The 26116-nt window shown below is 34.0% G+C and overlaps 1 protein-coding gene across 2 annotated transcripts; it reads left to right on the top strand.

Moving 5' to 3' along the window:
- Positions 1–12503: 12503 nt before the first annotated feature.
- Positions 12504–18611, top strand: LOC147382469 (protein HASTY 1-like). Of its 2 annotated transcripts, XM_086427150.1 has the most exons (7): positions 12504–12849; positions 12979–13020; positions 13056–13161; positions 14577–14699; positions 14825–14912; positions 16373–16474; positions 18009–18602. In XM_086427150.1, the coding sequence occupies exons 1-6, from the start codon at positions 12800–12802 to the stop codon at positions 16387–16389; spliced, it is 426 nt and encodes a 141-aa protein (XP_086283276.1). In that variant the 5' UTR covers positions 12504–12799; the 3' UTR covers positions 16390–16474; positions 18009–18602. The 2 variants fall into 2 exon arrangements, with proteins under 2 accessions (XP_086283276.1, XP_086283277.1); XM_086427151.1 differs by lacking the exons at positions 12504–12849; positions 12979–13020; positions 13056–13161 and adding an exon at positions 13958–13978 and having other exon boundaries at positions 18009–18611.
- The last annotated feature ends 7505 nt before the right edge of the window (positions 18612–26116 follow it).

The raw sequence follows: 26116 nt of genomic DNA, 5'->3' as shown, positions 1-26116 counted from the left end.
AATGATTTGGATCTTACCCAATCCATTTGAGTGGAGTGTTTAGTGAGATGAGGTGAGTGATGTGTGATAAAGAGAATGAGGCTGTAAGGTGTTAGGTGTTTGATTAAATGTTAGGTTGATTGAAGAGGTAAGGTGTTTAGATTTAGAAAAATAGATAGTGTAAGGGGTTAGTTGTTTAGATTTTTGGGAGGGTTAATGAGATGATGACATGTGTTAAAAGGATGGGGAGATGAGGTAATTAGATGAATTGATTGGTGAGGATAGGTGTTTAATTGGAGATAAGGAGTGTTGGTTAGGTTTGTGAAACTGATTTTGTAAGAACGATGAGGGGAGGTGTGGATTGTGATATGAGTTGATGGAATGATTAGAAAAAGGTGATGAGTAAAGGATATAGTTTGTGATGTGAGTGATTGGTTTTATTAGAGAAGGGTGATGGGTAAATTAGGAAAGGATATGGGTTGAAATGATTTTTGAAGATAGATGATGTGGGTAGATTATTGTTAGAGAAAAGTGATGGAGGTAGGTGATTATATGAGGGAGGTGAGAGGGGGTGATGACATGTGTCATCTTTGGTGATCAAAATGATGATTGGTTGATGTGGATAGTGATTTTTGGGTTAAGGTTATGGGTTAGATATGAATTGGATATGGATAAGGGTTTGTGGGCTTTTTAGTGTATTGGACTTGGGTTGTGAAATGTTTGGGGATTGGGTAGGATTATTTTAGGAATGGATTTTTGAGGGTGGGTATGTTTTAGGGTTTATGTGACATGGGATTAAATTTGGGTTAGGGGTAAGGTGAGAAATTAATTTTGGAAAGAGTTGAGGGTTTGTGGATTTTGAATGGGCTTAGGGTATTTTTCAGATTTGAAGGTGGAGTGGTGGAGGGTGGTGGGTATCCCAGGTCTCATTTTACATTTTTTTTTATCTTTTTAGGGATTTTTTGGAATCATTAGATTGATCAAAATGCTACGTGTTGACAAATTGGGCTTTTCAGGCCCGTTGACGACTTTTATTAAAATTTGGTATTTTTGGTTTTGGAGTGGAGCGGTGAAAGTGGGGTACACCAAATCTTTTTGGGTGTGCTCACTAGACCATTAGGAGGTCTTAAGGACCTTGGTTCGATCAAAATGTTGATTTTCATTGATTTGGGCCTTTGAGGTCCGTCGGCGACCTTTGTTGAAAAATCGGTATTTTTGGACCCTTTCGAGTTAGGGCCCGTTCAAATTGGGATGTCTACAAAAATAACTCGTAAAAGTTACGACAAATCATTGATAGCCCGAAAGATAGGTAGAAGAGTCATATGGGAATCGTGTAACAGCCCGAATTTTTAATTCGTAGCTCGAAAAAAAATAAATAGTGAAATTCTAAGAAAATCTTGAAAGTGGGATTTAGGGTAAAACTTTAGGATGTTTCTGATCATTTTTAATGGAATCTGACCTCACCATTAGATTCAAAATAATCAAAAAATATAGTTTAGCCTGTAAACATGTTCAAATGCGAGTCCGAATATAAAAATTGCAAAATCCTCGATTATCGGGTCGGACTAGGCTAAAACAGTGACTTTTTGTTAGAGCAATGATTTTTAAAATTCGATTATACCATTGAGTTCATAACGAAAAATTATTCAACATGGACAATTTATTTGTCATTTTTGGAGATTAGGAAGTCGAATTATCGTCAAAAACGAAAACGACATCAAGTTTAGGGATCACCTCAGGCCAAAAATGTAAACTTTTGATGGAGACATAATTTGTAGAAATTGATTATACCATTAGATCCGAAATGAAAAATTAGATGAAATAGAGTATTCATTTGTCAGTTTTGGAGTCCGGATGGTAAAGTTATCGTCGATTAAAATAATAGGCGAAATACCGAATTCGTCCCAAATTTTATATAAATAATATTTAAATTTTTTTTTAATCTCATCTTCCCCAACTCGTCATTTCAGTCGAGACATATATGGAAAAAAATTATTTTTCTTCCGACCTTCCACCTCAGATCCTTCGCAAACGGTCTATTTTCGACAATTGCCATAGAAGAGAAAAAGATCCGCAGCCTCAACATCTACAAAACCCACCCAACCTTTCTTCATTTCACTTTCTATTTCATTCAATATCGTAAAAAATCAGCCGTATTTGGATATGGAAATTTTGAAACCTTAACCTCGGATTTCGTCTGTTTCAGGGTCAAACCGTCTTCCGACGTAAAAGGGAGAAACGTCTGCAGCCTCATTCTCTACATAACCCAATCAAATTCCTTCCGTTTTCTCGTATTTTTCATCCCGTATAGTCAAAAATCAATCGTATTTTTATATGAAGATTTCGTAACTTCGACCTCGATTTTCATCGATTTCGGGGTCAAACCGTCTTTCGCCGTAGAAGGAAGAAGAGACGAGCACATCGAGATCTTCGAAACTACCAGGTCGATTTTAAAAATCAGCCTCTTCGAAGTTCTGTCCGTCTCGATTTCCGTGCCGATCGCCTCGATTTTCGTACGTACGCTTCGATCCTTTTGCCTAGATATTGTAAGGAATTCTCAATTTCTATTAATAATCGTAGATTGTTAAAATTGCATTTAGGATTTTATCAAAAAAAATTGGATGTATTTCTAAAATATAGAATTATTTTGTTATTTCAAAAATTCACGCCAGAAATTGCATGTTTGATATGTTTAATTGTATTTTTAACAAATTATACGTGGGTAGGATATTTTAACGGGTTATTTCCATAAATGGAGTCTTGTACACTGCTCGGACCCCGTTTTGATATAAAATTTGTTTTCTTTTTCAATATTATTGATAAAAATAAATTATTTAGTTGGAAAATGTGATTTAATATTCAATGAACTCATATTGAGTTGATGAATATCAGAAAATGGATGTTTTATTGAAGAGATTGAAAATTATAAAAATCGGAAAGAGGGAAAAAGGGTATGTAACGGTAAAATGTTAGAGTCACACCCGAGGGGTGATGTCTACATTTTACGTTGTTGTGTTGTGTGCAGGTTGGTGAATAGATATCCAGGGATAATATTGTTGGTTACATGTTTATTTAAATTTCTGTTAGCGCGAGGCGCTGTTTACGTTTCCGTTATGTTATTTATTTTAGGCCGGGTGGCCACACTTGCATGGTAGGAAACTGGATATCTATTCTAAATCTTGTATTGTTAATTTCTCTTTTGTTTTCAAATGAAAATAATATATATATATATATATATATAGCTATTTTGTGAGCTGTTAAAGAGTTTGTGAATGCCTGAAGGGATAGTACGTCATATCATCCGGAGTGGTGTACTATCCTGGGATGTACGGTAGGGACCACCAAACTCATATGTGGTATGGGACGCGTATGAAAGTGGAGTCACAACTGGAATCCGGGTTTTATCCTCTCTATCTTTACTAGTGAATTTGTAATGTAAAAGTGGTCGTATACGAATGGTTTGTATATTTGGGAATCACATGTACGCCTGATAGGTATAGACGAAGATGATTGGTCAGTGATCACTAACAATCTATAGTAGTCGAACGTTTTGACACATCGAAAAGACACCCATTGCTTACGGTCACGTCAAACGGTTAGCCTGAGCCGGATAAATGGTCAACCAAGCGTGGTAAACAGCGACCAGCCACAAAATTAGGAACTAAAAGCCAGAGAAGAATTGTAACATCATGTCCCGACTGGAAGCGATCCAGTCGTGAATCCCAACTCTCTAATTCCAATACTCCACCATTGTGTATTATGTATCTGTTGCTTATTTTGATATATAAAATGAAATGCATGTTTAATGTTTCCATTTGATCAATTAGATTTGTATAAAAAGAGAATGTTATAGTGAGTAACGCTGATTGATGTAATGTCAGTTTTAAAATGTTTAGTTGCTCATCCCTAGTTATATGTACCAGTTAATCGTAGTTTATTCTATAAAATTTTGTTTATTTTAAAATGATTCAGTACGTTTATTCATTCATGTTAGGAGAGGTTATTGGCAGAAATTATTACTTCCTTACTGGGTAAGCATTGTTACTCACCATTTCCTTCTCCATTTTTTAGTCTCAGATTCAGAGCTTGGCGAGGCAGGTATAGAGCACGAGTGAAGATCATCTGGTCGATCAGATAGACAACCAGAGTTCGTCACCTGGTGAGTATTGGAGCTACACCTCCTAGTGGGTCGAGTTGTCTAGGAGTATTATAGATTTGTATTGAGCGTTAGGACTCCTGTTAGAGTGATAAATTTTTGTATAATCCCGTAAATTTCTTCTTCCGCACTCTGATATACCGTATATTATTTGATGCGTATAGGTTTTCGCTAGTTATTATATTATGTATATATATGTAGGATTGTATGTCGTTTATCAGGTGCAGGCTGAACGCCTTAGAATGCGAGCATAAACAGAGGAGACCATGTCAAAATTTCGAGGTGCCACCTACTACCTCAAGATCTGACATGGGAATTTTTGTTAGTGTTCGGCGGGGCACCACATATGGTATCAGAGCATAGCATTAGATCCGTATGGGATACAGATCTGCTATGTTTTAGAGAATTGGCTGATACTACATATATTAGAGCGATAATCATAGAGTGTCACTAGGAATTTGGTATCCGAGCTCATTAATAATTCCGTATTGGAATTATGAGTTTTTCTGTATCTAAAAGTCTATAGAGCCTTGTAAGCCTAAGATAGGATTCTAAGTTTATTCTGTTAGTAATGGAAATGGAATCCATTACTAAGTTCCAAGCTACGATAGAAATTCATAGTTACGTAAGAACAATTTTGGCCGTATTTTGATAATTGCCTTGTTACGGATAAAGATAAGCGAGAGGTATGAACAAGGTAGAGGCCGAAACATAATAGAAACAAGACAGATTCTGGATTAGACCATTGACCCGATAGCATAGCTAATGTCATTCATCGGACAGGTGGCTGGGTCTCATGACAAGTTTAGAGAGGAAATATGAATAATACAACCACTACCATTTCGAAACCAAATGGAAGGAAGGCAATTAGTTTCTAATAAGCGACAAACAATTTCGAATCTAGCACATTCATTGAAAAATATATTATACATGAGGATTGAGATTATAGACATACCTACTCAATGAATAGAAGAAATTTATAATAAACAACATATACTACTAAATCAGTTGAAAAGAAGAGTTGTGATATATTACGAATGTAGTAAATTGGGATATAAAGGAGAACAATATTCAGGTCAATATCAATCGATTAAGGATGCGTGCCTCAAAAAGATGCTAAACAAACTGATGTATGAGATAATTACTAAAGTTGATAACGTATTCATGCCATCTCGAATAGACAAGACTAGTGATCGAAAGTGAGAGATGATACAAGACTTACCACGATTGTAAGGCACACCACTAAATCTAAGAAATGAGGAAGCACTGGACTTCTTCGCAAAAGGGAAATACTATTTCACCTTAGAGACCATTACCACAAGGTCATACCTTTGAAGAATAAGAGAATTCCCTAACCCAAAGGACAGGTAAATCCAAAGATGTGGTTGTAGAATTTTCAACGATTACGTCTATCAAGATTTGGAGACTTTTTCGATCTGATTGAGGTCAATAAGTGGGTTTTGAAGACCTGAAAGATTTTGAGTGACATGAAATGCCGAAGCAATCAATGGGTGACGGTGATTACATTCTAGTTGGACGAGGATACCAATCATTAGTAACGTTTTGAGATGAATGTATTGGGAGATGGATTGTTTGAGTGGGTATAATTCGAGAGGATAGGTTTATATTCGAGACTGCTCGAGAAATCAAGTACTAAGAGTTTTTGAGATTTGTGCAGGGTAATCTATCAATTACAGAGACTAAGATATGATGTTCACTAAGTTGTCACAAGATGCACCCGAGCTTCTCTTGACAGATCTGCAGAAGGTCGTAGATTCTTTAGTAGACTATAATCCTACCTAAGGGCCAGGAGGTTGATGATTGAGACTACTAATTATAGAGATATGATAAATCGAGCTTAAAGGATAAAACGAGAGGAGATAGAGTTACAGACCTCCAGTGGACAAATGAGTTGACCTTAGATTTCTTTTCTTCCCAGATCAAATCCGGTCAAGAGGCCGATATATTTGAGGTTAATCTTCCCCGGATCAGTGTATCCACAATATAGAACTCCTCCACTACTGAGTTGTAGAGTTTTCCATCACTGAGTTAGAGAGCACTTGAAGCTCCAATGATGCCAACAAGGTCAAAGGAATCAACAAGGCAGGTTCAGAGCCTACAGATCCTAGTCTACCAACTGCCTACTCCACAGAGATCTATGAAGACAAGATCGTTGACATTGTTACCCGTGTGGTCAGGTGGAACATATTAGGAATTAAGGCCTCTATCACAGTCGCGAGCAAGGATTGTGACCCAAGAAAAAGTACCTGTCTCCAACGAAGTTTTGGAAGGTACAATTTCTAATTATGATGTTAGAACGTGGAGTTTTACTCAATATTGGTTCCTCTAGATCATATAATTTTGTAAAAAGTTTGCACACTTGCTAGAGCTAGAAACAACTAACACAGTTCAAGTAATGAAATTATTTATACCATTGGGAGGCCTTGCGAAGAAAGAATAAGATTTTTGGAAGATCTTTTAAGAACTTGCAAAATAGGTATTAGAATAATTGTAAAATGTGAAAAGACAAGTGATGTTCAGTGGGTATGCTAGTCTTTATATCAATAGTCTAGTTAATTACTCGTATATTATGCTAGTAGATAAGCAAATTCTTCGTGTATAAGGTATGCTAGTAGAGCTACTTCCTCGAATATCAACGCAGGGAGTCGCGTATATTTCCTTTTGATTGAAGATGGCTTAACTTTGGGAGGCCTAACGACTGAACTATTAGATAAAGCAGCTCTTGCTTTACGACTTCTTTAATCGATTCTCCTCGTTTAAAAGATAGATCATCTTTTTCCTTTCATCTTTTTATCCTCGGTGTCGACTCTAACTCTTCTTTTGCCTTCTCCTTTCACGATCGCCTTCCAGTAGAGGAATTCATTATTCTCATTCTCATTACATGATCAATGCCTTTTACAGACAAGCGCTCACTTCAAGACTTCGATCGTGGCTCATTTTCACTCTTCGAAATGAAAAACGCTATAAGTAAAGATTATGATTCCGTAGAAGCAGCGGCTACCACCTACCTGTGCCCACATCCATCCTAAAGAGATTTAGTAGAGTATAAGTTAGGAGGTGGGTCGATGTAAAATGTAAGAAAGAATAATCTTGTGACAATGTTGCATTAATGGTGACTTAATAGAATTGTGAGAAAACAGATGTAATATTTAGCCCATCGAGTAAGATTTTAAATTATAAAGGTTATGACAGAAGTTTTGAGAAAATATCGCAATAAGTAAAAATGTAATATTGAATTGAATATAAAGATAGTGGTGTGTTGCGGTAAGACTATGCATTGGGGAGTAATATTCATAATAACTATGAGTAAAACATAATAGACGATGTAATTGATGATAGAAGTAAAGATAAAGAATAAAGAAGATGTGAAAAGATTGTGGTTGATCGACATTGGTGGGGAAGTGATACAATGTGAATTGATTGTTATCTTAGGATTATACAAATAATGGATTAGTTGGAGTATGAGTTTGAAATAGAGTGATTAATTAATGAATGTGTTGGGTTGACGGAATATGGGATATATATAAGTCTACAAGTTATAAATGAGATTGGATTAGGACTAAGAATAAATGGTAATTGAAAATAGATGTTATTCATTATACCTGTCGTGTTAATGGAATCACGACAAAACTCTATAAGATATGATTTCAATTTTGAGGATGAAATTTTTATTAAGGGGGGGAGAATGTAACACCCCGAATTTTTAATTCGTATCTCGAGAAAAAAATAAATAGTAAAATTTTAAGAAAATCTTGAAAGTGGGATTTAGGGGTAAAACTTTAGGATGTTTCTGATCATTTTTAATGGAATCTGACCTCACCATTAGATTCAAAATGATTGAAAAATGTAGTTTAGCTTGTAAACACGCTAAAATGTGAGTCCGAATATAAAAGTTGCAAAATCCTCGATTATCGGGTTGAACCAGGCTAAAACAGTGACTTTTTGTTAGAGCAATAATTTTTAAATTTTGATTATACCATTGAGTTCATAACAAAAAATTATTCAACATGGACTATTTATTTGTCATTTTTGGAGATCAGGAAGTCGAATTATCGTCAAAAACGAAAACGACATCAAATTTAGGGGTCACCTCAGGCCAAAAATGTAAACTTTTGATGGAGACATAATTTGTAGAAATTGACTACACCATTAGATCTGGAATGAAAAATTAGATAAAATAGAGTATTCATTTATCAGTTTTGGAGTCCGGATGGTAAAGTTATCGTCGATCAAAATAATAGGCGAAATACCGAATTCGTCCCAAATTTTATATAAATAATATTTAAATTTTTTTTTAATCTCATCTTCCCCAACTCGTCATTTCAGCCGAGACATATATGAAAAAAAAATTATTTTTCTTCCGACCTTCCACCTCAGATCCTTCGCAAACGGTCTATTTTCGACAATTGCCGCAGAAGAGAAAAAGATCCGCAGTCTCGACATCTACAAAACCCACCCAACCTTTCTTCATTTCACTTTCTATTTCATCCAATATCGTTAAAAATCAGCCGTATTTGAATACGGAAATTTCGAAACTTTGACCTCGGATTTCGTCTGTTTCGGGGTCAAACTGTCTTCCGACGCAGAAGGGAGAAACGTCCGCAGCCTCATTCTCTACATAACCCAACCAAATTCCTTCCATTTTCTCGTATTTTTCACCCCGTATAGTAAAAATTCAGCAGTATTTTTATACGAAGATTTCGTAACTTCGACCTCGGTTTTCATCGGTTTCGGGGTCAAACCGTCTTTCGCCGTAGAAGGGAGAAGAGACGAGCACATCGAGATCTTCGAAACCACTAGGTCGATTTCAAAAATCAGCCTCTTCGAAGTTCTATCCGTCTCGATTTCAGCACCGATCGCCTCGATTTCCGCACGCACGCTTCGATCCTTTTGCCTAGATATTATAAGGAACTCTCAATTTCTATTAATAATCGTAGATTGTTAAAATTGCATTTAGAATTTTATTGAAAAAATTTGGATGTATTTCTAAAATATAGAATTATTTTGTTATTTCAAAAATTCACGCCAGAAATTGAATGTTTGATATATTTAATTGTATTTTTAACAAATTATACGTAGGTAGGATATTTTAACGGGTTATTTCCATAAATTGAGTCTTGTGCACTGCTCGGACCCCGTTTTGATATAAAATTTATTTTCTTTTTCAATATTATTGATAAAAATAAATTATTTAGTTGGAAAATGTGATTTAATATTCAATGAACTCATATTGAGTTGATGAATATCAGAAAATGGATGTTTTATTGAAGAGATTGAAAATTATAAAAATCGAAAAGAGGGAAAAAGGGTATGTAACGGTAAAATGTTAGAGTCACACCCGAGGGGTGATGTCTGCATTTTACGTTGTTGTGTTGTGTGCAGGTTGGTGAATAGATATCCAGGGATAATATTGTTGGTTGCATGTTTATTTAAATTTTTGTTAGCGCGAGGCGCTGTTTACGTTTCCGTTATGTTATTTATTTTAGGCCGGGTGGCCACACTTGCATGGTAGGAAACTGGATATCTATTCTCAATCTTGTATTGTTAATTTCTCTTTTATTTTCAAATGAAAATAATATATATATATATATATATATATATATAGCTATTTTGTGAGCTGTTAAAGAGTTTGTGAATGCCTGAAGGGATAGTGCGTCATATCATCCGGAGTGGTGTACTATCCTGGGATGTACGGTAGGAACCACCAAACTCATACGTGGTATGGGACTCGTATGAAAGTGGAGTCACAACTGGAATCCGGGTTTTATCTTCTCTATCTTTACTAGTGAACTTGTAATGTAAAGGTGGTCGTATACGAATGGTTTGTATATTTGGGAATCACATGTACGCCTGATAGGCATAGACGAAGATGATTGGTCAGTGATCACTAACAATCTATAGTAGTCGAACGTTCTGACACATCGAAAAGACACCCATTGCTTACGGTCACGTCAAACGGCCAGCCTGAGCCGGATAAATGGTCAACCAAGCGTGGTAAACAGCGACCAGCCACAAAATCAAGAACTAAAAACCAGAGAAGAATTGTAACATCATGTCCCGACTGGAAGCGATCCAGTCGTGAATCCCAACTCTCTAATTCCAATACTCCACCATTGTGTATTATGTATCTGTTTCTTATTTTGATATATAAAATGAAATGCATGTTAATATTTTCATTTGATCAATTAGATTTGTATAAAAAGATAATGTTATAGTGAGTAATGCTGATTGATGTAATGTCAGTTTTAAAATGTTTAGTTGCTCATCCCTGGCTATATATACCAGTTAATCGTAGTTTATTCTGTAAAATTTTATTTATTTTAAAATGATTCAGTACGTTTATTCGTTCATGTTAGGAGAGGTTATTGGCAGAAATTATTGCTTCCTTACTAGGTAACCATTGTTACTCACCCTTTCCTTCTCCATTTTTTAGTCTTAGATTCAGAGCTTGGCGAGGTAGGTATAGAGCACGAGTGAAGATCATCTGGTCGGTCAGATAGACAACCAGAGTTCGTCACCTGGTGAGTATTGGGGCTACACCCCCTAGTGGGTTGATTTGTTTAGGAGTATTATAGATTTGTATTGAGCGTTAGGACTCCTGTTAGAATGAGAAATTTTTGTATAATCTCGTAAATTTCTTCTTCTGCACTCTGATATACCGTATATTATTTGATGCGTATAGGCTTTCGCTAGTTATTATATTATGTATATATATGCAGGATTGTATGTCGTTTATCAGGTGCAGGTTGAACGCCTTAGAATGCTAGCATAAACAGAGGAGACCATGTTGAAATTTCGAGGTGTCACCTACTACCTCGAGATCTGACATGGGGATTTGTGTTAGCGTTCGGCGGGGCGTCACAAATCGAGTATGAGTTTTTGAACTATAAAAAAACATTTACGCTCATGAGCTTCCTTATTAGATTCTCTTTGTCGTCAGCCTCGACTCTATCAGCTTCTCTTTGTTTCTCCATTTCAACTAATTGATCCTCTCAAGTTTGTTACTTTATCTTTCAAAGTGATAAACTCCTCAATATCTGTGGATGAGGAGGCACCTTGGCTAGATGATTATTCAAACAATGATGTTGAAGTCAAACCCAAGTCATACCCACGAATACGGTCAAGTTTCTCGGATCACATAACCTTACCAAATATGTCATTCGGTCCAATGATGTCTTAGGAGTCCGGTGATAAGTCTTTCATGAGTTCTTTCATTTCATCCTTCAAAAATATTGAGTTTAATGACTTTAATAAATAATTATTGACAATGATTAATTATAGTACATAATTGACATTTTTCAATAATAATGTAATTGCATTTGCAATTTTCATAGCAGCAATATCATCTACTAGCACGTTATCATCATTGGTGTGGGTCTTAATATATAATTTTGCCTGGCTAAGTGGATCTTTTGTTGGATTTTACTCTTCCTATTCACATATTAGAAAATAGCAGAATAGTGATTAGTTTAATTACATATTTAACTGAAATATCAGATATAATAATGACTATATTTATAATCAATGAAATATCAATAGGATTGATATACCTCTTCATGAAATACATTGAAGAAATTTTTCGAACCAGATGTATGAAGCATCGTCCAGTGGGAATGACTTTCCTAATTAGTAGTACTCCGACGATACATAAAGATCAATTAAATAATTAACAATGCTCATGTAATGTTAGAAAATTAAGTTCTTTTACACAAAACATACTTGACCTAATTCATATTTTCAAAAATCAATCAGCGTGATCCACTGCTTAAAAGGAATATTGTTTGGATATTTTTAAACTCGAGTTATATCATCAGTAAATACATCATAAATATGAGCCTTCATTTTGTGCTTATAATATTTTCATAACTTGTTAATTTTTTTCATTACGTACTTACAATGTTACGAACTGGTGACAAATTTATCCTAAAAATCAAAGAAATATGTAAATCTATTATAAAAAAATTCATATAAGTATATCAATAAAAAAAAAACGTATATAATCCTGTTAAAGATATCTAACATATTAAAAGACTCTACCATACCCATTTTTTAGCATCATTATCAATTATCTTCCATGATGGGACATCTAATCTGAGTAGATGTAGGTCTTTAGCCAAAACCACACTAAAACTAGACAACTTTTGAGCATGCTTATAATATGGTTGTTCAGTCATGTTGAAACGTATTTCCGATTTTCTATAAGGTTCGATATTAAATATGTTAATACATTATGTCGAACCTCACCTTCTCTTGCACTACAAAAAAAATGTAAAATTAGAACACAAGGGTAAAACGGAATTAAGCCGTTTTTATTAAAAAATGGTATTAAACCATTTTATTTTTAAAAACCATTTTATCCGACCCATATTCGTTTATTTAGATCGAACGAAAGTCCGATCCATCTCTCTCAGCCGTCTCTCTCACACTCTCTCTCGTCTCTCTCGCACTCTCTTGTCTCTGATCTCAGTGGCTCTCTCATCTCTCTCGATCGTCTGTTGATCTCGCTTCTCTCTCAATCGATTGTCTGTTGATCTCGTCTCTCTCTCAATAGATCATCTCTCTGATCTCAGTCTCAATCGATCTTCTCTCTGATCTCAGTCTCAATCGATCGTCTCTCTATTTCAACTTTCAAGCGAAGACGCCATGAGAGGACCTCCGAAAGGCTCTATCGCTCACAAGAAGCTTAATCCAGCGTAAGATCTGCTTCCTGTTCTTCTAATGTTTGGATTTTTCTGATTTTTCTTCTCTCTCTTTCGTTTCGATTTCATATTCTTCGTTTTCTAATTTTTTGATTTTAATCGATATCGTATCTCTGATCTCAGTCGCTCTCTCTCACTCGATCGTCTCTCTCGATCTCAGTCGCTCTCCCTCGATCTCATCTCTCTCTTGCTCAGTCGCTAGCTCGGTCCTCTCTCTCGCTCAGTCACTCGATTGATCTCAGTCGTTCGCGCTCGATCTCATCTCTCTCTTACTCAGTCGCTCGCTCAATCGATCTCTCGGGCGAGGTACTATCTCTAATATCTCTTTTCTTTATATAGATTATATTAGGGATTTGGATTGAAGATTTTGGTTTTTAGATGTGATTAAACATAGTTTTGTTTGTTTTATTATCTCACAGTTCTGATTTACATTGGAATTTCAACATAATTATTTATCTGATATTCTTTGTATTCTAGATGAATGACAGATTTTATTTTATTTTTTTTGCTTTAAGTTATCTATTCTTAATCTCAGACTTCCATTTAGTTAACCATTTTTCTCTTCTTTGCAGAAGATCGCTTCTTTAATTAAACAAGTAAATTAGTACTTATAAAAATATGGAACAGAAATAGTGCAAAACTTTTAAGGCCAAGTCGATAGTGGATTTGCTGCCATATGTATCGTCTAACAGCCAATAGCGCGATTCCTCTAAGGAAGACTAAGAGTGTCGATGAGGGCCTCATCACAGGTAGTCATCTAACTACGGACACTGAACTTGAGCTCAATCACTATATTCAAGGAGGCAGCACTGTTGGTCTATCAGCAAACACTGAATTTGGCCGTAACCGCTGTATCCACGGGCACAGCACTGATGGTATAATTTTCTTTCTTTTATCTTCTTTTATATTCATATATATATATATATATATATATATATATATATATATATATAGATCTTATTATGATTCAAAAATTAATCCATCATGATCCATAACCTTTGACAGAGTTTCCGTTTTCACCCTCTTTTGCTCTTTACTGTACAATGTTAGATAGTCGGCAGAATTACGAGGTGCCATTGTCACAATTTAATTTACACCACCACCTCATCGACCTGTCTGCAAGGTGTGCTCAATGTTTACATTAAATTTATTTTTTCGATTATACTTTTGTTAGGAGCTTTTCTTGTAGTAGTGGACATCAAACTTTTATCATTCCTTTGTTACTTCTCCATTTGTCTATAAACTTATATTGATTGCGCTTGTTTAAACTCTTGAAAACCGTTGAATTATTGTCATAGTTGTATCACTATAATTTAATAAAATTATTATTTCCAGCTATTAATTATATATTGTTTATTTGATTTTGCTTTGTCAGCTTTTCCAAATGCATTCTTATTGTTTTTTTAATATGAATGTAAAAGTGTTTGTTTAAAAAACATATATGTCAACACATGGAATTAATTGGATGAACATTTTGGCCATTCGGATTTGTGATGGTCGGTGTATTTGATAGTTCGGATCAATGTTGGACACCGGCACAAGTATTTATTATGTGTTTATGGCATAACAGGTAAGAAATATAGCTTATGACTGTTATATTGGCATTGCAATGTTGATTTGTGAGTTTTTCTCCAAAATAATCTCTTGTTTATTCTCATTTATCTTGTCACAAGGAGCTTGTAATTTTGTTAGAAACTCATTCACTATTTATATTCTTTCAGATTGGTGATGTGGGTTTGTCTATGATAAAGCAAAAAGCCTTAGTATCAGGAGGTGTCCGTGGAACATTTCCGTGGATGGCACCTGAACTTCTTAGTGGGAAAAGTGAAAGAGTAACAGAAAGAGTAAGATTCTTAGTACTGTTGGCTCATGGGCATTTTCAACAAAATGTTCTGCATATCATCCATTGTTAATTTTATTTTATTTTTAGTTTCTATTATCTTGTTCATCCACTTTTTCCGTGTTGTAGATTGATGTCTATTCATTTGGGATTGTCATGTGGGAAATGCTTACCGGAGAGGAACCTTATGCAAATATGCGTTTTACTTCTATACTTGGTAAGCACCATTTGTTTGAGACTTTAGAAATTCCTAGCTAGTTTACTTGATAGGAAATCATTTTTGTAGCTTTTTTTGGGTAGCTAACCAACTTTGATCTGTAACTAAAATTATTTTCTATTCGTTATTGCCCCCGCAAACAGTTAATGAACAGTGATGGGTAGCTTCTTTTTTTTTTTTGTGATTTCACCAGAATGCTTGCCAAAACTCCTCGTAAAAAATCTCGAGTTGCAAGACTGGCTTGGGCTTGTAGAGATTATGGACAAAAACCTTATAACAGAGAACATAATTATAAGGAGTATTATGTAATGAATACTAGTTATGCTACAAAAACCCTGCGAAAAACATATCCTCATAAAGTGTATGCCTCAAAAGGAGTGCATATCCCTCAAGGCATAAGCCTTTTCAACAACTCTTGAAGTAATATTCGGCATGCCTTCGAGGGAAAATGGCCTTACTTTAAAGCCTCAAGGCCTTTTTGATCTTTGCCCTTAAGCCACCCTAAGCCGTAAGCCTCCAATGCCATTGAAAACATTGGATCTATGGTGCTTTACCTGATTTGCCAAACTAAGAGGTTGATTTTTGAGTTTTTTCTTAATCGTGCATTTCATAAATTTTAAAATGTCCAAAAATGATGGAATATATTGGATGGTTGTGAATCATTCAATCATATTGATTCTTTGATGACTTCAAATATCTCCTAATTGGCCCATCGTTTACAAAGTTTCGTTGAATGTAGAATTATGCTTTTTTTTTTCTTTCAAATTATTTGTTTGATGAATTTATATTATTTTCTTTGAGATTAAAAATTGAATCTAAAAAGGAACACGAGGTAAAAAGTTGAGACTCTAAAACATTTCAAGAAATTTTTTGCCATTTATTTATTTATTTAGAACTTAGAAGCAATAATCATTTATTGATTTACTTGGAACTCAGGAACAATATTTAGTATCAATGTATCATCTTTGCTGTTTATTTTTCACATTAAATAATACTCATAATAAAGGATATGTTATAATGGATAATGGTAGGCAAGGGTTACTGTTGTAATGGGGATACATTATTGAGGTTCCTCACAGTTCCTTCTACAAAACAGTAGAAAAAAAATGCACATTATCCCTAGTACTAAATCAATATCTTGTCTTTGTCTCTGTCACCTGGACCTACCTCCTATAACATCCAAGTGAATTCTTTATGTAACCACTGAAAATGCACATTATCCCTAGTACTAAATCATGGTGCCTTATTGTAATTTTTACATGTTTCTTAGTCACTTCCCTGTGTAAATTACTCTGTTTATTGTTGTATTTGGTTTGGAATTGAACCATCTACTCTTAAGGTTAATATATATGTATATATATTTCACTTTTTATCCCTCCTTTTGGTTATATTCCATTACATGTAAGTGCAGCCAGACTAGGCATGTATTTAATCAGTTTTGAACACCTGATTGTTTGCAGGATCCTTCAGCAATTAGTGCCCGGCATGCAAGGTTGCAGATTTGTACCTCATTTATCCGCATTGCCAAGACTGCTGACAAAAGCCTTCTTCCTCATATGAAGGTAATTCATATTTTCCACCACCTAGCAGGGAATAGTATTAAGATAAAGTTGATATTTTCAGTTTTTTTTTGGGTGGAGTGATTCAAATGGTTGTGGAAAATCACTAATTATCTAGATGATTGCTTTGGACTGGAGATAAGAGTTAGGGTCAATTGGCCTAAAGTCTTGGAACCTGCAAAGAGTCGGGGACCCATGCATGTAGCACCCATATGGTGGTTGTATATAATGTAAGTCATACGGGGCTCAACCTAGATGGGTTTAGTTGCCCCTTGGGTTGGTCTTGATGCCACAACCTTATTAGATTACCCCTATGCTTTAAGAAGAATTTTGGGCTGTAGCTTGGTTGGCAGTAATCCCCAAGTTTCCTTCCTTCTAGTCATATGGCACTGCACCAGAAGGAAAACTAAAGTTAAGCCTAGATAATAGTAAGGCTTAGACCTTGAGCGTTCCAGGTGCTTGTATATTGCAAATTGCAGTCGAGCTCTGTAGGCCTGTGCTGCATGTGTTACGAGGCACATAACTTTCCCATTTGTCAGACCTTTTTCTTTGGCAAGCAAGTCTTGTTGCTGGCAGCATTATGCAATGTGGTCACTTCAGAATGTGTCTAACCTGTTGAAGACCACATATCTGCTGGTACCAATCACAAGGCTATGCACCCTGTTACATTATCCAGGGTAGATAGATCATTGCTCTATTGAATGGTGTGATTCTACAGTTCATTGAACAGCAAAAGTTATAGAGGGCAACCAATAACCCACCAAATATTTGTGTTGACCAAGCTCTGTCAAATATTTTTCTTTCAGCTATAACTTATATATATATATATATGATTTTAATATCTATCAGCTTATTTAAATACAATCTCGAATAGGTATTTCAAGAAAATATTACTTCTAATTTATTGAATAAATTGTATGGCGTATTTCTGTATTGGGTTCATGGGGATCAGCATGTCTAGACTTTGTGTCAATGTTGGACACAGAAACAGACATCTGTCTTTGTGAGATAGCTTAAATGCATTTTAGAACACCCTCGGTTTGTGAAGGCAACCATATGATGCATGATCTTTTTTGACAATGCTAGTTTAGCAACGCTAACAGTTGATATTTGATTATGCACTATATCAAAATGAAACATTACCTGATGGTACAATGGATGCTTGAAATACTTCCAGAGGTTTTTGAATTGCCATTTAGGAAAAATTTAAAAGGGAATTTATTTTTCAGAGGAAAATTTACCTTCTCTAGATAAACATATCTTTTCACTCCATTTTACTTCATCCAGTGAACTGAAAAGGAATGGAGAGACAGTTAGTTATTTTGAATGAGTAAATGTTATCTAGAAAAATCTATTTTCATTCCAAAATATCTAGCCTTCAGAGTAAGCGAAAAACTTCTTTGCATTATGGATCTAAACATCATATTCTACTGATATACATGTATGTTATGTACATATATTGTTCTTACTTGTGGATATATGTAAATGTGGAAATACCATTTGATTTGTTTACTCTGTTATTGTGTTGAATTTACAGGGAATTGCTGGCACTATGGGTTATCTGCAAAGAGAAGGTCGTTTACTTCGTGGGAAGCGTAATCTTCTAGGTGAAGCATTTCTTATTATGGCATCTGCTGCTGGGTAATTATTTACCAAGGGCTGGTTTTGTAGATATTTTCTCATGATCGATCTGCTTGATTTTATTCACAATGTCTACTTACTTGGATTTTTTTTTTTTGTCATTGAAGGTTTTTTAAGTTTCTAAATTCTGATGTAGGATACAACGACAGCAAGAAGTTTTGGCCTGATTGCTAGAACCTTTGAACAAACAGTGGACACAGATAGAATGGCAAAATGCTTATTTGTCTGAACCTACAGGTCTTGTCCGCTTGTGTTCTGATACAGCATTTATGTGGTCACTTTTCCATGCTGTAACATTCTTTGAAAATTATGACTCATTGCAACTCTTTTTGTGTATAAATTAATGTGATAGAGAACCTCGATGTTCTCTATTTGGATTTATTCTAACCGTGGGTAATAGGCAAGTAGCGAAAATAAAAAATAAAAAAAATAAAAATTAATTTTAGATATCAATTTATAACAATTTTAGATATCGGTTTATAATCGATTTTTAAAGTCTCAGACGTAGGACATCAGTACTATAAAATCTGTTGTCTAAAATCTTTTTGGGTTGTGTGCTGTTATATAAAGACGCATATTAGGAAGGGTTTTAAGCCGTTCCTGTAGACACCCCATTTTTTGCATCCGCCTGATTAATCAACTCGTCAACCCGATCGCAAGGATTCCCAATGATGATGTGTATTCCGTTGCTTTATTTTGTTACCAGATGTGTTTCAGAAATCCGGATGAGGTATCTCGAACTGACAAAACCTTAGAAATCACGCTACGCTAGGAAAACACAACCCCAGAAACATAGAAATTATCATCTTGCAGACCAAAAAGAAGCTTCACGATAAAAATCACTAAAAATTGATCAAATTACCAAAATACCCCTGACATCAAAACAACCCTAGAGCCTACGTTACACTTAGGAAAACTCTCTCAAACACATAAAATAACAAATCGAAATCAAATAGATCATTTCACCAATTTTAACAGAATTTGACAAAATTACGAAAATGCCCCTCATAAAGTTCACAATCATTTCACATAAAAATTTTCATAAAGGATACAAACCAACATTTCCATTGAATTCCTTACGAAAAACTGATTCTAAAACATCCTAGAATATCAAAAACTGACTTAAAACGTGAAAAGTCCTCTTCGGGGGCAAAACGGTAATTTCATAATTTTCATAATTAAAAAATTCGAAATTAATAAATAAAACATTAAATAATTAAATTTAAACATTAATGAAATTAATTTAAAATTTTGAACCTAAAAAATCGATTAATCGGACTCTCAGGGAAAATTGTTGAGAGTTCGTGGGATATTTTTTTAAGGACCCCTCCATTTGGGGGTCCAAAGAATTAAAGATATTTTAGAGGGGGGTTCTCCAAAAATTAAAAGTAAATCAAGCAAGACTGAAGTCAAGGTATTAAAGTCAATCGAGTGAGATTACAGTCAATTAAGCAAGACTGAAGTCAAAATATTAAAAGTCAATCAATTAAGACTAAAGTCAAAACATTAAAAGTCAATCAAATAAGACTAAAAGTCATAATAGAGATCTAATTAAATAATAACTCTATCCAATAGAGTTCTAACTTAAAAATAATTCTACCTGAAACAATTCTAGTTAAAACATAATTCTACCTAAAACAAGTCAAACTAAAACACAACTCTAATTAAAAGATCTCTAATTAAACACTAACTCTATCCAAATCAACCCCTAAAAACATCTATAAATAGAGGTGCTCACACCCTATTTTCGTATCAAATTATAAACCCTAAGAGAAGTAGGTCTAGAAGCTCCCCTAGCCCCCCATAAACCCTAGTTTTGGAGCCCCAACTCCTTAACTAACATCCCTCCTTCAATTTTAGTCTAGAAAATACCCAAAGGCCTTCTAAAACACCCCCAAATCCGCAACGAACTTGAAGAGTTCAGATTCAAAAACAAGGAGATACCTTGCCTCGGAGATCCAAAGTCAAATCCGAAAACAGAACGAAGCAAGGGAGCACGGTACAAGGAGCTCTTTTTGTCAGATCTGAGGGAACCAAGTCCTTGCCATCGGAAAGGTAAATTTTTATTTTTATTTATTTTTTTATCTAGGTTTTAGCAATGTAACTTACTTGGGACTTTAGTAGAGACCGGCTTTGGCCGGGCGGGGTTGGTGCCTAACACCTTCCAACCCCGTAACTTGATCCCCGAATTCAGATTTTTTATAGTAGATTAGTTCTTTTTATCCATGTTAAAGTCAGTATGGTTCCTAGACCACAATAACTAGGTGGCGACTCCCAAACCTCAAGGGTCAAAAGTGGATCCGCGCACCCCGCGGATTGAGGGCGCTTTCAGTTCCAAATTCCGAGATCTGGAACGGTTTTTAACCGTTCCAAATCATGAAACATAGAACGGCTTTCAGCCGTTTAACCTCATTAACGACGCCTCGATTAAAGACGGTCCGCAAGCCGTTTCATAGTGGCTTAGGAACGGTAATAAACCGTTCCTAATTGCCATATTTGTTGTAGTGTTGGGAGGCCCTTTTAGAGACACTTCATCAACTTCATGTTGGAGTGGGTCCATCTACATTTACAAATATGTTAAAAAATAAATATAAAATCAAAAAGAAAATTAATTAAATATTCATTGCAAATTTAAGTCGTAAATAATTACTTAAACAATGATATGGACATACCAATGAACACTTAAATTAAATAATTCATTGCAAAATACGAGCTCTAACTTAATAATCTTCAAAATTAGAATCATTTGCATCATCAACAATATCATTGGATGAGGAGACGATTCAGATTGTAAATGATTACATCATCTCTAACCCAATTGACATTACCATCATCGCTTTCTTCAAAGACACTTCTATCAAAACCATCACCAAATAGATGGATCTCCCATATATCATCTTTATCATTAATAATTTTTTCATTCATATCATACAAATCTTTTGGTTTAGTCCTTACACCAACATTTCATCCTAAATTAATAAGATCTTCTACATAGAAAATTTGCCGTACTTGTGATGCTAATACAAATTGTTCATCTATGATTTTATGTCTTTGAAATAAAAGTTGTATAAAATTGACAAGTGTAAACCTATAATCATCAACCTTTATTCATTTGTCCAAAGTCGTAACATCAGCCCAATCACAATTAAACAATAGAAACTTAAGACTATGAGAATATGTGGACCTAAGCTTAAGTTCATAATTTCATTTGACACGATTGTATTTGATTTCTTTAGTAATAACACCTAATTGAAGTAAAAAAAAAGTTAATATTGATATATTATTAACATAAAACTAAGGAGTTATAATCATATTTAATCTATTTCACTTATATGATCTTTGAACCAACTAGTAACATTTCATTTTGCAACTTCTGTAGTTCATAACAATTCTTTCGTGAAAATTACATTCTAAGATAATACATATGTTGTTTGCACTATTACAAAACTAAATTACATTACATACACTTGTGCATAATGTAAATGATTAAAAAAAATATCTTACTCTATATAACACGTAACATTCTTGTCATTAAACGGTATGTAACGATGTGATTGTTTCCTTTCCAATTCTCTCAAATGAAATATAATAACTCCTCTTATCACACAATCATGATAATTTCTAATTGGTCTATTAAACATTATTCAACATTATATAGATATCTTGAACAAATGTGAAATATTCTTCAACCAAGTATCCATTGACTATGGATTCTTTAAATTAAGATATGTTTCGTACATAAGATTTTAATATGTACAAATACCTATATAAAAACAAACATAAGGTATATGAGATAATTATTTGAAAACAATTCAAACTAAGGTCATAATTACTTTTAGTAGTATGTATCTTTCGATTTGATATATCCAACAATATTGAATAGGACCACCTAATATTGCTTATTTTACCAAATGGATCGGTAGATGCACTATAATGTCAAAGAATGCATGTGGAAAGATTCGTTCTAAGTTACACAACGATAGCGCAATGCGTTCTTCAAGTTGATGTAATTCTTGAATATGACATACTTTGCTACATAATTCATAGAAGAAACTATACAATTTAATAATAATTGTAACAACATTCTTGAACAATGATCATCTAATAGTCAATAGCAATAATTGTTGCATTAAGACGTACGAGTCGTAACTCTTCAAATTAATAATTTTGCGCTCTTTCATAATGACACATCTTGTGACATTGAAAAAGTACCAACCTGGAACCTTCAAACTTTTCAATACCTTACAAAACAACAATTTCTCATGTTTGTCCATGACGAAGGAAGCAGTTGACAAATAAACTTTATTCGTCGTAGACAATATATGGGTGAAGTGCATTCCTCAAGCTCATTTTTATCAAGTTCAAACGAGCTTTTAAGTTGTCTTTTGATTTACCTTCGAGATTTAACAAAATATCAATTATATTATACACACATTATTTTTTATGTGCATCACGTTCATATTATGTCTCAATAAATTATTCTTCCAATATGACAATTCGAGCAATATACTTAACTTCTTCTAATTATCTAATATGACGTTATACTGTGTTTGTCTCGATCGTTTCCTAATTTGTTTCCCAAACTTAAACGGAATCCCGTTCAACAAATTTATAATATCATTTCCAAACACAATAAATGATGAAGTCATATATTTTACTGTAATATCAAATGATCATTTATCCTTGCAAAACCTATGCTACAGTTCTAAAAAATGACAATGCCCTATATAACAATATTTTTTTTCTCTATGCAAATATCAGCTACATGTTTCCTTATTGCAAACAGAACATGCAAGTTTCCCTTTTGTACTTCAACTTAATAACATAGCATACCTAGGAAAATTACTAATGGTCTATATTAAAGTTGTACGCATTTGAAAGGTCTCATATTTTTATGTATCATACGTCGTTATTCCACATTCTCACAATTCTTCTAACAGAGGTTTCATGTAAACATCATGTCATTTTCAGGACTAATAAGACTGGAGATCAATAGAGATAAGATCATATTTTATTATTTTATACGCATCCATGGTGGTAAATTATATGGATTAAGAATCACGGGCTATGTGCTATGAGAAATGCTCATAGTCCTAAAAGGGTTGAAGTTGTCGTTAATCAATCCAAGCTTTATATTATGACCTTTTGAAGTAAATGACGGATTCTGATTTGTTAAAATATTTTCATACTAATGAGTCTGCTGGATGCCTTAACAGGCCATCCTTCGTACGATCATCGTGATGCCATCTTATGTTAGAAGGAATCGTAGTTGACATAAACAATCTTTGTAGCTTTGGTTTTAAAGAGAAATATCGCAATAACTTAGCTAGACTTTTTTTCTTCTTATCCCTTAGATCATTTCTTTCTATTTTTCATCTTAAAGCACCATATGTATCACATCTTTGTTTCTCACTAGTCTCTCTCTAATATATCATGCAATCGTTGAGGCATACATGGATCTTAGTATAATAAATGCATAAATCTGATATGATCTTTTGTGTGTAACTAAATTTTTTTGATAAGGTTTACCCATCTGGGAGTACCTCCCTCAACAATTCAAGTAACATTGTAAATGATTTGTTGCTCTATTCACTAAAACACTTCCTGAAGCTTAAAGATTTACATTATAAATCAGAATTAAATATTTACATAAAACAATTAAATTTCTAAAGCTCACAATAGATTTCTCTTACATAATAGATCAGCTTACTACTCCCCTTGATAATGCCAAAAAAAAAAACTTACAAACAACAAGCTAAACGAGGAATCTGAAGAACAACACCTCCAATTTTTCTTCAAAAAATAGCACAAACTACGTTAAGCCATGTTTGCTAGGTGGTACATACTATTTAACCCTAGGGTCGAGTGCGTTATCCCCATGTTTAAGTGTTTGTTTCACTACTATTAATGGGTTATTAAAATAGCGCGTCCAGGGGAGTTTAAGTAGTAGACTTAAAAACGTGTAAAGCGAAATCCTACCACACACATAGAATTCCACTTTTCGTATTTTCATTCTCACTCCACTTATCGTTTTTGTCTCATACGTATCTATCTCTCTGAAATATATATTTTTACCTCATCTCTCTTTGAGTTTGACTAGCATTACTAACTTGGTAAGATTTGAAACTTTACTAAAGGACTTTAGGTCCCTATGGATTGTCACATTGACAATCCAACAACATCCTTTCAGAGTTCATGGACAAATTCATATTTAAAAAAATATTAAAAGTTTTTGAACTTGATCCAAGGTATTGAAAATGGACGGCTACTGAGTTTCCAAGACTTGAAATTAAAATTTATCTATGAAAAGTAACCTTGTTTATCAAAATTCTTGGAATCATGTTTTTAATTCAACAACTGCTTTTAACCTTTTATTTGGCACATTATTGTCACTATTTTTTTTTATTGTCCTCATTCTATTTTAAGTTTTCCATAATTATTATTTACACACATACCTCTATTTTGTAACTTGTAAGTTGAAATGTCTAAAAGAAAAAAAAATCATTTTATTTTATAGAACTTGAAGAGTGTGAAAAACAAAGAAATCAAGGTAGAGATAGTTCTAAACAAAGGATAAAAAAATTTATTAAAATGTTTGTATTAAATCTTTTTTTAGATTTTTATTTGGGGATTTAATATCATGTGCAATTTGGATTTGAAATACTTATGATTTAAGTATAGACTTGTATTAGTGTTACACAAACAACATAAAAATTAAAATCATCTTAAAATCAATGTTAAATTAACAACATACAAATTAATTTGCCTCAGGCTAGGAAAACTTAGTTCAGGATATGTAAATTGATTTATGTAGTTGTCAAACAACGCATTACAAATTATGCCAAAAACAACATGAAAAGGGAAAATTAAAACTCAAAAATTCTTACATTTTCACAGTAGATAATCAAACAAAAGCAAATAAAAATAAATATATGTTAAAAAATAAAAATGAAAAATAGAAAAAGAAAGGGTTTGAGAAGAGGGGCGACTACTGACATGATATATATATATATATAGAGCAGCGTTATTACGACCCCTATTACGACTCATATTGCGACACACCATTTTGTCTTATTTGGGCAAAAATGTTTGGAATGGGCTGCTTTTTTGTGATGATGATCTCTGTGATGAGGGGATCATCCTGGCAAAAAATCATCCAATTCCAAAACTTCTAACCCCATCAAAATTGATTTACAAAAATTGGACGGTCCAAAATTTTTTAACTTGTAAATATGGGGCTAGAAGTTTCATAATGAGCTGATTTTTGGCAAGGATGATCTCCTCACCATAGAGATCATCCTCACAAAAATTCAGCCCATTCCAAGTATTTTTTCCCATATAAGACAAAACGGTGTGTCGCAATGTGAGTCGTAATGTGAGTCTACGGAACCCGACCCATATATATATATAGATAGTAGAATGAAAGTTTAGGGGATTTGGATCTTTAGGATCAGCCAAATATTGTAAGTCAAATTTTTTGGAAAAAAAAAAATCAAATTAGCATTGTACCCCCTAAAGATTAGAAAAAAAGATCATTCAAAATCAATTGATACAGAGAAAAGAAAAAAAAATAAAACAAATTACCTTCTTAAGATTTCACTCAGTTGTTCTAACTTTTGACAAATTTGGGGTTTGATAAAAAAAAAACCCTCATTTCTTCTTCTTCTTCTTTAACCTTGAGAAATCGTGATAGAATGAGGTGGACATATATAATGGGAGTGAAAGAAAGAGAGAGAAGAGAAGAGGAAACGAAAAAAATTACCGTTAAATTGAAGATCGTGAAGGCATCAAATTTGATGATCGACTATAGATGGGTTCTACAAGAAAAACACGTTGATTCTTCATCTCTTTAATGGCATTTTGAAAGAAAGAGCCTCAATTTAGGGTTTATTATGATAGTTCACAAAATTGCCATACATTTTTTCCATTAAAATCGTCTTAGTGGGGTTTCGTTGCTTCTTTTTTCAAAGGCATTTTCAACAAAACTACCGCCCATTGATCTAC

Source organism: Akebia trifoliata, chromosome 16, assembly GCF_017979445.1.
Source record: "Akebia trifoliata isolate Shusen 1 chromosome 16, ASM1797944v1, whole genome shotgun sequence".
Lineage (NCBI taxonomy): Eukaryota > Viridiplantae > Streptophyta > Magnoliopsida > Ranunculales > Lardizabalaceae > Akebia > Akebia trifoliata.
Note: the sequence above shows the minus strand (reverse complement) of the source record. Positions and strands in the feature narration are given on the sequence as shown.